Here is a 13,347-nt window from a genome sequence, read left to right on the forward strand (position 1 = left end):
TACATTCTAAAACACATGCACACACACAAACACACATCAAACACAAGTACATACAGCGCTCATACAGCTGACTCACTCTCTAGGGTTCTCTGGGGTACATGCATGACACGCCTCAGGAATCAATTAGCTTTGACTCACAAATGTGAGCCAAAAAAAAGAGTCGGTGAAGAGCCGTGTTGCGTGGTTCCACTCCATCTGTGTAATGAGCCGCGGGACCGTCCTAATCAATAAGCCTTTACACTGATTAATCAGCATGCAGACCACATTATTATTTCACATTTTACTACAAAATCCTGATTATTAAGCAACACAGAGAAAAATACAAATACTGTAGGTCCTCTGTTTGCTCACTTGTTTTTGAGAAGAAACATCTGAGACAAAGTTGATAATTAACTGAGAATTCAGTGAATTCTCCCAGGCTTAAGCCTTCTCTCCCAGGTTCAGGAAACAATCCTCCATAAAATGCACTGCACACATCTAAATATTTGGGTTGAAGTGTTCTGGAACAGTGTTGTAAATACAACTTAACCACTGATTTCTAGTTGTGTCCTCTTTTGGAAGGCCAAACTTTCACAAGGAAACACACAGCATCTCCACAACATGGCGGCATAAAAGTTACACATTCTTTCTTTGCGTGAACATTTGGGCCGCGTTATGCAAATCTTCCCACATCGTGACGTAGACATGGGGGGGGGGGGGGGGTGTTAGAATGAGCTGTTTTAGGGGGGTGTGGTTGACTCTGAACTTTTATAAAGAATATCTCTTTGGATTTGAGACTTTAGTCTTTGCAACTTTACAGATCTTCTTCATGCACCAAGAGCTTTTAACACTCCAAAGAGAAAGGAATATTTGAAATCGCATCATATGACCCCTTTAAATGTGTGTGTGTAACTCACCAGCTTGCGTTGACACCATCCGCAGACGCCGCAGAGAGCTACCAGCCAAACGCCACACACGGTTACCGCCAACGACACCAGCAGCACGCTCAAAGAGACGGAGCCTGTGAAACACACACACAATGTTAATATCCAAGCACGGGGGAACAGTCTGACATTTACTCCTACAAGAACGCTAACAGTTTATGAAGCCTCTGACGTCCTAAAGATGGATCGATATTTTCGACGATGGGAAAAAATGTGACTGGAGAACAAAATCAGAAAGGGAGAAAAAGACGATTGGAGAGGGAAATAGGGACAGAGATTAGAGTTTTAGATATAAAAATATGAGATACACCAAGCCCAAAAACATACTGTATCAATATCGAACACTTACAAATGCAAGATCAACATGTCAAAAACACAACTACTGTAGATTGGTACTATATTCACTGAAGAAAGTGTTATCTGAAGACTCTGTTAGTGCATGTACAAAACTGGTGTTGCTAGGATGTTGGCTACCAGGGCGTTGCTATGCAGATGTAAAGGTGTTCTGAGTGGTTTTCAACTTGCAGCTTGGTGGTTGCTACAGTATTTGGTTGCTAGGGAGTTGCTATGTGGTTTCTAATGTATTCCAAGTGGTTTTCATCATGTTGCTTGGTGGTAGCTACAGCTAGGGAGTTGCTATGCGGTTTCTAGTGTATTCTAAGTGGTCGTCAGCATGGTTGGTACAGTGTGTTGTTGCTAGGGCATCACTATGCGGTTTCTAAGCTATACTAAGTGGTCTTTACCATGTTGCTTGGTAGTTGCTACAGTATGTGGTCTCTAGGGCATCACTATGCGGTTTCTAAGCTATACTAAGTGGTCTTTACCATGTTGCTTGGTGGTTGCTATAGCATGTGGTTGCTAGGGAGTTGCTATGCGGATTCTTAGGAATTCTAAGTGGTCTTTAGCATGTTGCTTGGTGGTTGCTACAGTACTTGGTTGCTAAGGAGTTGCTATGTAGTATTTTAAGTGGTTTTCAGCACATTGCTTGGTGGTTGCTACAATATGTGGTTGCTAGGGAGCTGCTATGCAGTTTCTAATGTATTGTAAGTGGTTTTCAGCATGTTGCTTGATGGTAACTACAATATGTGGTTGCTTGGGCATTGCTAGGTGGTTTCTAAGGTATTCCAAGTGGGTTTCAGCATGTTACTTGGTGGTAGCTACAGTATGTGGTTACTAGGGCATTGCTAGACGGTTTCTAAGGTATTCCAAGTGGTTTTCAGCATGTTGCTTGGTGGTAGCTACAGTATGTGGTTGCTAGGGCATTGCTATGAGGTTCTAAGGTATTCTAAGGTATGGTTCTAACAATTCTAAGGGTAGGATGTTGCTATGCAGTTACTAGGGTGTTCTAGGTAGGCTGCAGTAGGGTGGTAGTTGCGAGTTGGGAAGTCACCACAGCTTTTTTCTATGTGGTTTCCAAGGCATTATTACGCAGTTGCCGAGATGTTCTGAGTGTTTTCATCATGTTGCTCTGTGGTTACTAAGGTGTTCTTGGTAGTGTGCACTTTGGTGGTATTTAAGGTTTTCTAAATGGATTTCACTGTGTTGCTCTTCAAACTGCAGTAAATGAGCTGAGAGAGAAAACTGGCATTCAACAGTTCGAGCTAATGACTGCAGTCAGACATTTCGTAACATAACAACACATAAAATCAATATGTGGCTAATAGAGTCTGCATACACATGCTTACATAGACTATAGATTGTGTTTCAATTGACAATGACACATGAAATGCAGCTTGCTAAGCCAGAAGTGCCTGCGATAGGATACATATTGACAAAGGAAACAGTAGGTATAACATGCAGATCAGTGCTGAGGGCCACAGATGTGAGACACATAGAGAGACAGACAGAACTGAAAAAGACAGACAGAGACAGGAAGGAACCTGACAAAATGTGATGAATGGACACATCTGCTGATGGAGGTGTAGGGAGGAGATGGAGGGATGGATGGATGGTTGAGGGGAGGGAGGGACAGGAGTAAAGAGTGAATAACGTTTAAGATTGATCTCTCCTGTGAACTGAAGGGACAAAGTGTGATGCACTCAAGCAGTCAGTGTGTGTGTGTGTGTGTGTGTGTGTGTGTGTCTGTATAATACACAGGCTCTTTGATCTGCTGTTCCAGCACAACCTTGTGAAATGAAAGCAGAAGTTCCACATCAACAATGCTATACTGTCATAAATATTCTTATTAATAGAAAAGATTGTGGAAAATAAATAAATTAATTAATTAAAAATGTATTTTTTAATAATATATAAAAAATATATATTTAATCTGAAGTACATTTTATTTTATTATTCTTTTTTTTTTTTTGGCTAAGGAAAATCAACATAACATAGCAACATAAATGAAGAACACCTATGGTAGCAATACAGTCCGAACACCCTAGAAACCACAGAGCAAACGAACACAATGTTTTCTTCTTTATTATTTTCATCTTTTGTTTTTTTTTTTGTTTTAAACATTTCTTATTTATTGTTTTGTTTTTTGTTTGTTTTTTATGAATAAATGTCACCAGCTTTTATATTTTGTTATCTACATTCCGACAGTTTGAGGTGTCCACATACTTTTGTAAGTCGCTTTATCTTTTTCTTTCATTGTTTCTCGTCTGTTATAATCAGACACTGAAGTAGTAGTTCTGGGGAAAGGATTGTGTTTTCTCTATCTCTTTCTTACAGACTCTCTCTCACCCATACAAACAGTTCACAACTTTTGAAAAACCAGTTGCATTTCTCTACAAACATGAACTGAGGTGAAATCGCTTTCAACACTGACTTAATGCCGGAAACTCATCCAGATATCATCCAGATTTGCTCCAGTAAAACAGAGTGTTTGAAATTGCATACTACCATACTACTTTTTACAGTATGAAGTATGTATACAGTGCACAGTATGTGAATTTTCTACATGCATGGAATATTGTTGAGCTACTACCTTCATTAAAATGCAGTGCACAAAAAAACGGTCCAACAATGCAATGCACTTAACTTCACATTGCAAATGAATCATATGATTTTATTGAACATTTCTTAGTATTTCCTCGAGTCCTAGAACAGCAATATTAGTAGTAGTAGTAGTAGTAGTATAAATTCTTTATTCCTATATTTATTATTATTATTATTATTATATATTTATTATTTTCAATATTATATTATTATTATTATTATAAAAATGTTATTATGATAATTAATAATATGGGTTATATATACATATAGGGTTATTATCGCAAACTAAAACCATAGAAAAAATAAACTTTTCTGTTACTTGGAAAAAAAAAAAAACATTAACTGAAACTAACATAAATATTTTACAAAATTATTCTAATTCAGTTCATTTCCAAGGCAACATTTATTATTTGCATTTAGTTTAATTTGAAGTACTAAAATTACTAAAATGAAATAAATTAAAAATAATAAATAAAAATTAATAACAAACCTTTAAAAAAAAAAAAAAACCTGAAACTAAAAAAAAAATACAAAAACACACAACACAAAAACTTACTGTTTACTTAATAAAATAAAATAAAAATAAATAAAATAAAACTATTTTATGCGAAGGAAACATTTATTATTTTTGTTTAAAGTTGAAGTACTAAAAAACTAAAAACTAAATAAACTAAAACTAATAATAAAATACAACACTTTTTTTTTTTTTTTTTTACACATTTAACATTGCATATTGCTTACTGTTCTTGCTCTGTGCTGTTATTTATTTATGTTTTTATTCATACTACCAAAGTATGCATTACATAATGTGTAGCCTAAGCTTTTAGGGCAGCTCAAACCAAGTGGTCAAGGTTTGGCTAGTTAGCATGACCCTGTTAGTCTTTGCTGGTAGATACTGTAAACAGACACAAGAAGCATCTCTCTCTCCTCTGCTGGCCATGTATTCTGACAAAGCGGCAAATTCATGAAGAAACGCACATTGATTTACAAACAGAAAACTGGTTCACAAATAAAATGAGATTTGCACAAAGCTATTTTAACTACAGTACAAAGAGGTATTTCATGCAAACATGCACAATGGAAATTTATGAAGAAATGTAATTATATATATATATATATATATATATATATATATATATATATATATATATAAAATAATATACATATATATTATTATAGTTTATACAAAATAATATTATTCATTAATATAATTAATATAATATATTTATAATTAATAATAAAAAAATAATAAATTGAATAAAAAGTGCAAATCAAACAAAAACTAAACTAAATTTAAAAACAAATAATTGATAAATTGAAAATAAATTGAAAATAAAAAAGTCAAGCAGAAGCGTTAAGTACTGTCACGTGTGATTGACTGCAACAATATTTTGTCAAATTCAAGAATTTATTTAGCAAATTGTTTACACAAAAATGAATTCTGCTTATTTCATTTAAATCATTAAATAAAAATATTTTTTCAAAATTAATTTAGTGAATTATTCAAATTAAATTCTTAAAATATATAATTATGATAATCATTTTGTGTCCCTGGGGGTTAAATCTATGGCCTAGTCCCACTTGATCTAAAGGAAGACAGGTTTCATAGCAAATCCTGCTTAATGCTGGACCGTTTTGGTGAGGCCTTAGCCTTCATCAAAACAACCTTCACCTTTATCTGAGAAAGACACAGAGCAGTAGATTATGTTTGTGTCTCACACACACATATATCTGAGTCTTTTATCAGAGTGTGTGTCAGTGTAATCGCTGCTGACCCCAGGGAGCAGAAGAGGGGAACGGGAGGATGAAGGTGCGTCTGCGCCTCCGGCCAGAGGAGGAGTACGGCTGATGAAATCTAAACGAGAGAAAGCATCCTCGCTGAAGGACACACACACCACTGGAGCCCTCTATTTCTTCACCTAAATAGTGTGCAGTTAGACGAGACAGACGGAGAAAGATAAGGAGAAGTTTGGTTATTGTTTTGCGTCTGAAGATAACGTTCGTCTCAGGCGGCCACCGCGAGTGCTTCATGTGATTCTGATCTCTGATTTATGAAGAAGTCTGGCTGTAATAACACTGAAACCTCACAGACGTGAATCTGCTCTATTCAAAGACGGACAATACCTCGCTCTCCGCCCTCTAAGTATCCAAAACCTCACAGATGATTCGAAAAAATGCAGAACTTCACGGTGTAAAAGCACAATAGAAAAGCCGGCGGGAAATAAAGACCTCAAACCAGATCTTTTTAATATCTCAGCTGTTTCTTCTAGACAACAACATGATGGTTTAAAGTCATATTACACTCCAAAATCAAAAGAGAGAACATTGATGTTTTAGATATTAAAGATATTTTGAATTAAATAAAAACAAAATGATCTGAATTCACATTACTATAAAGCAAATAAATACATGTTAATGCTTATTATTCTTATTATTAATAATAATAATAATAATAAAATTAATAATAATAATTTAGGCTGTTATTATATATTTATATTTTATTTAGATAGTGTTTGTTGACAATTACAATTATTTTACATTACTATACATCAGATAAAAATGTTATTGTTTTATAATATTATGAATAATAATAATAATAATAATAATAATAATAATAATAATAATAATAATAATAATAATTAGTAGTAGTAAGTAGTAGTAGCAGCAGTAGCATTACTAATAATAATATATGTATTGGTAGTATAATAATAATAATAATAATAATAATAATTATTATTATTATTATTATTATTATTATTATATATTTATAATGTATTTAGATAGTACTTGTTGACCATTAAGAATATATTCTTATTTTCACATTATTATAAAACAGATACATAAATAGTATTGTTTTATATTATTATGAATAATAATAATAATTATAATAATTATTAATAGTAGTTGTAGTAGTAAAAGTGGTAGTAGAGTAGTAGTAGCTTTACTAATAATAATATTAAACAACAATATTTATTGGTAGTATAATAATAATAATAACAATAATAATAATTTCACATTACTATACAACAAATAAATAAATATTATTGTTTTATATTATTACGAATAATAATAATATTATTAATAATTATTAGTAGTAGCAATATTACTAACAATAATATTTATTGGTAATATGACGATGATAATAATTATAATAATTTTTATTCTATTTTATATATTTGTATTTTATTTCAATAGTACTTAGCAGCTGACAATTAAGAATATATATTTTTATTTTTAATTATAAGATAAATAAATATTTTTTTCTTGTATTATTATGAATAATAATAATAAGAAGAAAAGCAGAATTTGTAGTAGTAGTAGTAGCAGAATTACTACTAATAATATAAAACAGTAATATTTATTGGTAGTATAATAATAATAGTAATAATAATATTTTAAACAATTGTTATACATTTTAATAGAAATGTATTTTATTACTTAGTATTTGTTGACAATTATGAATATATTCTTATTTTTTATTATATCATCACATTATATAACAAATAAATAAATATAATTTTTTATATTATTATGAATAATAATAATAGTAGTAGTAGCAGCATTACTAATAATAATATAAAACAATAATAATTATTGATATAATAATAATAAAGTGATTTTTAGGTAAATTATTGAAATAGTATTCAGGTAATATTTGTTGAACAGACTTTGAAGATGAATACAAAAAAAAAAAAAAAAAAAACTCAAAAATGAATTAGTGGAAAGAATTAAGAGGAGTCAAATGTATTTCATTATTATGAATAATGATAACATGGACAAAAATATGAATGATCCTAAAATAGGCTTCATTTTCTTAATGCAAAATTTAATTTCTTATCTTTTTTTTTTTATTCATTTTTTTATTTTGGCAAGAACTTGGCCAGGACAAGTTTTTCTGAGATTCTCCCTGCAGTGAAACTGAACAAACGCAGTCTTCTGCTGGTGTTTCCGAGAGAAAAACATCCCAGTGATCTCTCACCTGTCTCATCTAGAGTCTTAAACTATACTCAGAACTGCCAAGACCACATTCATTTTATAGCTCTCTATACTGATTTTCTGTCTATTTTTATGCCTCCCAAAGAATTTTCAGAGAAACAGATTGCATGAGATTTACATCACACACATCATGAGCGAGAGATCTCCATTACATCTCCTGTAAGCGATGGAGAAACATCAAGCTCTGCGCAACACTATGCTCTCCAAGTGTGTGTGTGTGTGTGTGTGTGTGTGTGTGTGTTTGGTCTCTGTGTGAGATCCTGAGTGTATTAGTCTTATCAGAGGTACGAGAAGATGATTAGAGCTCAAGTGCATTAGACTCACACAAACAAACACGCACACACACACACACACACACACACACACACACACACACACTACTAGCTCCCATGATTGACTCTTAATGATTTTCTGGCAGTAGCCTATAGTTTGAGCTCGCAGCGCTGCATTAAAGCTCCTGATAACAACTTTGTACCGCTTTTATGCTTTTTAGGAATAATATTATCTATTCTGCTTCCTATTCTGCTTATTACCTCAGTATGACCCGACACAGCAAAAATAGCCATCGTTGATGTGTAAATGAGTCTACATCACGGTTTAGTTTGAGTAGATCTTTGTAACGGACTAGGGAGGAACTTCAGTAAGTTTTCACATGTACGGATGTCAAAGGTTTGGAATAATCAAAGCTGAATTTTCAGCATTATTACTTCAGTTTTGAGTGTTACATGATCCTTCAGAAGTCATTCTAATATGCTGCTTAACTGCTGATTTACACCATCAACTCTAAAATGACTGTAAATATGGTCATTAAAACAGCTTTACAGCTCAAATAATACACAAGCTAATATTAACATTTTGGTTTTAAATCCTGCAAAAAATGGCCCAATTTGCTTCAATTTGATTATGGGTTAAATACATAAATACACTTGTACTGAACCCATAATAATAAATAAAGTACAGCAGCAAAACAGTCTATTTTTAGTCAAAGGCTTAATGCTTTACACATGAGTACAAATATGATTACACACACTCACGGAAAAAAAAAAGGAATAAGTGGACCTTAGGGGTTAAAATGATAAATAAATGTATGAGCACTTAAAAATCTTTCTGTCAGAGTTTAAGCTCTCTCTGTCATTTGTGGGTCATATGATATTTCAATTTGCTCTGCTAGTTCAGTTTATCTGACTATAGGATTTGATAACGGAGCAAATTAGACTTCCAGAGAGCAAAAGAAAGCCAAAGACGGAGAGAGATGTGTGTGTAAGAAGGTGAAACGTCCTTCTTTTGTATTGTGGTGATAAAAAATATGTTGTTATTGGTTGTTGTTAGCTACTCTGATTATTATGAGGAGTTATTAGCAGCGGTGCTCTTATGTAATCTGCTTGTTCCTCTCAAATATTCAAAGCAGTTAGTGCACAGGCTTCAACTCACTGAGCTGCACCACTTGTAGCACTTTAACATAAAAAAGCCAAAACAAAACAATAATAAACCAGATTTTAGCCGCCCATGCAAATACTGCCATCAACATATCTTAGGTTTCTAGGCAGGTGTTTGCTGGCTCAAGTCAGACTTTTCCTGCTTTATTTTATCATCCATTACAATATACACTACCTTTTTGGGGTAGTCTTGGGTAATGTTTTTTTTTAAAGGAAATAATTATTGTATTCAGCAAGGATATATATATATATATATATATATATATATATATATATACTTTGATGAAAACTTTTGATCCACTTCAAATGTTGGCTACTGTGCATATATACTGTTTTCAGGAACACCATACTAATACTGTGTTTGACCCCCTTTCGTCTTCAGAGCTGCCTTAATTCTACGTGGCATTAATTCAATAAGGTGCTGAAAGCATTCTTTAGAAATGTTGGCCCATATTGATAGGATAGCATCTTGCAGTTGATGGGGATTTGTGGGATGCACATCCAGGGCACGAAGCTCCCGTTCCACCACAGCCCAAAGATGCTCTATTGGGTTGAGATCTGGTGACTGTGGGGGCCATTTTAGTACATTGAACTCATTGTCATGTTCAAGAAACCAATTTGAAATGATTCGAGCTTTGTGACATGGTGCATTATCCTGCTGAAAGTAGCCATCAGAGGATGGGTACATGGTGGTCATAAAGGGGATGGACATGGTCAGAAACAATGCTCAGGTAGGCCGTGGCATTTAAACGATGGCCAATTGGCACTAAGGGGCCTAAAGTGTGCCAAGAAAACATCCCCCACACCATTACACCACCACCACCAGCCTGTACAGTGGTAACAAGGCATGATGGATCCATGTTCTCATTCTGTTTACGCCAAATTCTGACTCTACCATCTGAATGTCTCAACAGAAATCGAGACTCATCAGACTAGGCAACGTTTTTCCAGTCTTCAACTGTCCAATTTTGGTGAGCTCGTGCAAATTGAAGCCTCTTTTTCCTATTTGTAGTGGAGATGAGTGGTACCGGTGGGGTCTTCTGCTGTTGTAGCCCATCCGCCTCAAGGTGTGTGCGTGTTGTGGCTTCACAAATGCTTTGCTGCATACCTCGGTTGTAACGAGTGGTTATTTCAGTCAAAGTCGCTCTTCTATCAGCTTGAATCAGTCGGCTCATTCTCCTCTGACCTCTAGCATCAACAAGGCATTTTCGCCCACAGGACTGCCGCATACTGGATGTTTTTCCCTTTTCACACCATTCTTTGTAAACTCTAGAAATGGTTGTGCATGAAAATCCCAGTAACTGAGCAGATTGTGAAATACTCAGACCGGCCCGTCTGGCACCAACAACCATGCCACGCTCAAAATTGCTTATATATATCCATCCACCTCACAGGTGTGGCATGTCAAGATGCTGATTAGACAGCATGATTATTGCACAGGTGTGCCTTAGGCTGGTCACAATAAATGTGCAGTTTTATCACACAGCACAATGCCACAGATGTTGCAAGTTTTGAGGGAGCGTGCAATTGGCATGCTGACTGCAGAAATCGGTTTGCATAACCAAAGAATTTCTGCACAAACTGTCAGAAACCGTCTCAGGGAAGCTCATCTGCTCGTCGTCCTCATCGGGGTCTCGACCTGACTGCAGTTCATTGTCATAACCGACCTGAGTGTATATGACAGCGTGTTCCAGTTCCTGCCAATATCCAGCAACTTCACACAGCCATTGAAGAGGAGTGAACCAACATTCCACAGGCCACAATTAACAACCTGATCAACTCTATGTGAAGGAGATGTGTTGCACTGCATGAGGCAAATGGTGGTCACACAAGACACTGACTGGTTTTCGGACCCTGCCGGACCCCCCAATACAGTAAAACTGCAAATTTTAGAGTGGCCTTTTATTGTGGCCAGCCTAAGGCACACCTGTGCAATAATCATGCCGTCTAAGGTGGATGGATTATCTCAACAAAGGAGAAGGGCTCACTAACACAGATTTATACAGATTTGTGAACAATATTTGAGAGAAATAGGCCTTTTGTGTACATAGAAAAAGTTCAGCTCATGAAAAATGGGGGCAAAAACAAAAGTGTTGCATTTATAATTTTGTTCAGTGTATATATGAAGGCCAACTGTTTTCGACATTAATAATAAGAAATGCTGAATATGCTGAAAAATAAAAATGCTAAAAAAAAATCAGCTTGCCCATCACAGAAAAAGATACATTTCCAAAGCATGAGCTAAACAAATAATGCTTACCAAGCAAATAAAACCAATGTCATGTTATCTACATCACCCATAATGCATTTCAGCACCTTTGTACACCATCAAGAATGAAATCAGAACAACAGGCCATTGACCTGTTCAACAATAAGACGGCACAACTTTGTACGTTTGCCCATTGTCCTCTTTTATCACATTTAACAGCACCATCTGATGTACAAATCTTCATGTCGACCCGCTGAACCGTAACACTAGACATGTGCTCCGTATCCGTGAGCCGCCACAGGACAAAAACAAACGCAATTCATGTGGCCAAACCGTCACATCCAGAGACTTACATAACCGTACACTGCATCTGACCACTGGAATGGCTATTAAATGAGTATAATCTTAAATTAAAACACCTGAATGAAACAATTAGAACCGTGCCCTGAGCTCACAGGAAGAGTAATTAATCTGGTTTAACAGACGGGGTCCGAGTACTTTGTTTTTTAATTTGGCCCTTTAAAACTTGTTTCCTCTTGTGGCCGTTTTGAATCGTGATGCGCCTCTTTGGTTTCATTGGCTGGTTGTCATGGATACGGTAATATAATCTGTTCCCTGGCTAGTCATGTGACCCCAGCTTCCCATGTGTGATGGTACCAGCGCTTGACAGACAGCTTTAATGCAGGGTGTGTGTGTATGTGTGTGTTTGAGCACATGGAATGAGAGCAGCGCTGGGCGGCAGTGAATGAAACGGCTGATGTACTTTAAAGAAAAACACACCAGCCAATTCGGCACTTCCTGCTAAACATCCTCCATTCAGAGCAGTTATTAAATAGACTTGATCTGAAAGCCGTTTCTGCATTTTAAATGGGGTTTTAAGGTTCTGTGAAGTGAAAGAGGTTGAATGTTCCTTCATTTCTTGAATAAAAGTTCATTGTACTGTGAAAACATACTGATGCTTTCTTTTTAAAACTCAAAACTTCCTTCCCAGTTCAAAAATACCATTTATAGAAATGATGGGTGTGACATCACAATTATGGATACATTAAGACCGCCCACATTATGTGTCATGCCCATATTTGGTGTTCAACTGTGAAAAAAAAAATGACTCCAAAAACAGTTTATTAAACAAAAATTATGTTTTGAAGTTTTAGTCTTTAGAGCACATATTTTAGAGCATGGTAGGAATTTCACTGAAAATTCGAGCATGCTGCCGCCTCATTACGTCACGTCTGCAAACATAAAGAAGTTGTCCTGGCTATTAGGCTGTACCGTGTGTGTGGATCCTGCAGGTGGCGGATCGTTTTTTCTCACAGCAGCTGGAATAATTAAATGTATCATTTTGATGGCGGACTGTAATCCAAAAAGGATTATGTGTTTATGACACACAATTTAAGTGACTAGAATCAGATTATACTCCAGTTTTAAATGTGCATCTTATTACATATAGCCTACGTGGGATTACACAAGATTTGTATTTTAAAGAGAACCAGTTCTACGAAACAATAATCTGCTTTTTGGTTTAAAAATAAAATAATTTCTTCATATGAAATTGGAATGGTTATGACAATTAGGCCCAGAGATTAGACTGTACAGAAATTGAAATCTACTCTTTATACACACTACATACATGTAGTCATGCAATGCTGATGTTGTTAACAATAATTTGAGAACAAAGTATAACAATAATAATAATTTGCATGGTTTAAAGTGATGTGAGCTAACTGATCATTACATTTAATCACCATTGGTAGCGCAATTTATTGTAATGCTTTTTTCCTCAGTTGGTCGGAACAAAAGTGGCAGACTTGTTACTTATTTGTTCAGACGACAATATCTGGTG

General features: G+C 35.0%; 1 protein-coding gene across 2 annotated transcripts in view; it reads right to left on the reverse strand.

Annotated features, from left to right (window-relative positions):
• The window catches only part of syt7a (synaptotagmin VIIa), a 145,096-nt gene that overhangs the window by 84,117 nt on the left and 47,632 nt on the right, over nt 1-13,347 (reverse strand). For both annotated transcript variants that reach the window (XM_042753315.1, XM_042753314.1), the window contains exon 2: nt 897-1,000. In XM_042753315.1, coding sequence (XP_042609249.1) covers nt 897-1,000 — 104 coding nt within the window. The remainder of the gene's footprint in view (nt 1-896; nt 1,001-13,347) is intronic.

The sequence above is a fragment of the Cyprinus carpio genome, chromosome B25 (genome assembly GCF_018340385.1).
Source record: "Cyprinus carpio isolate SPL01 chromosome B25, ASM1834038v1, whole genome shotgun sequence".
In the NCBI taxonomy this organism is placed as follows: domain Eukaryota; kingdom Metazoa; phylum Chordata; class Actinopteri; order Cypriniformes; family Cyprinidae; genus Cyprinus; species Cyprinus carpio.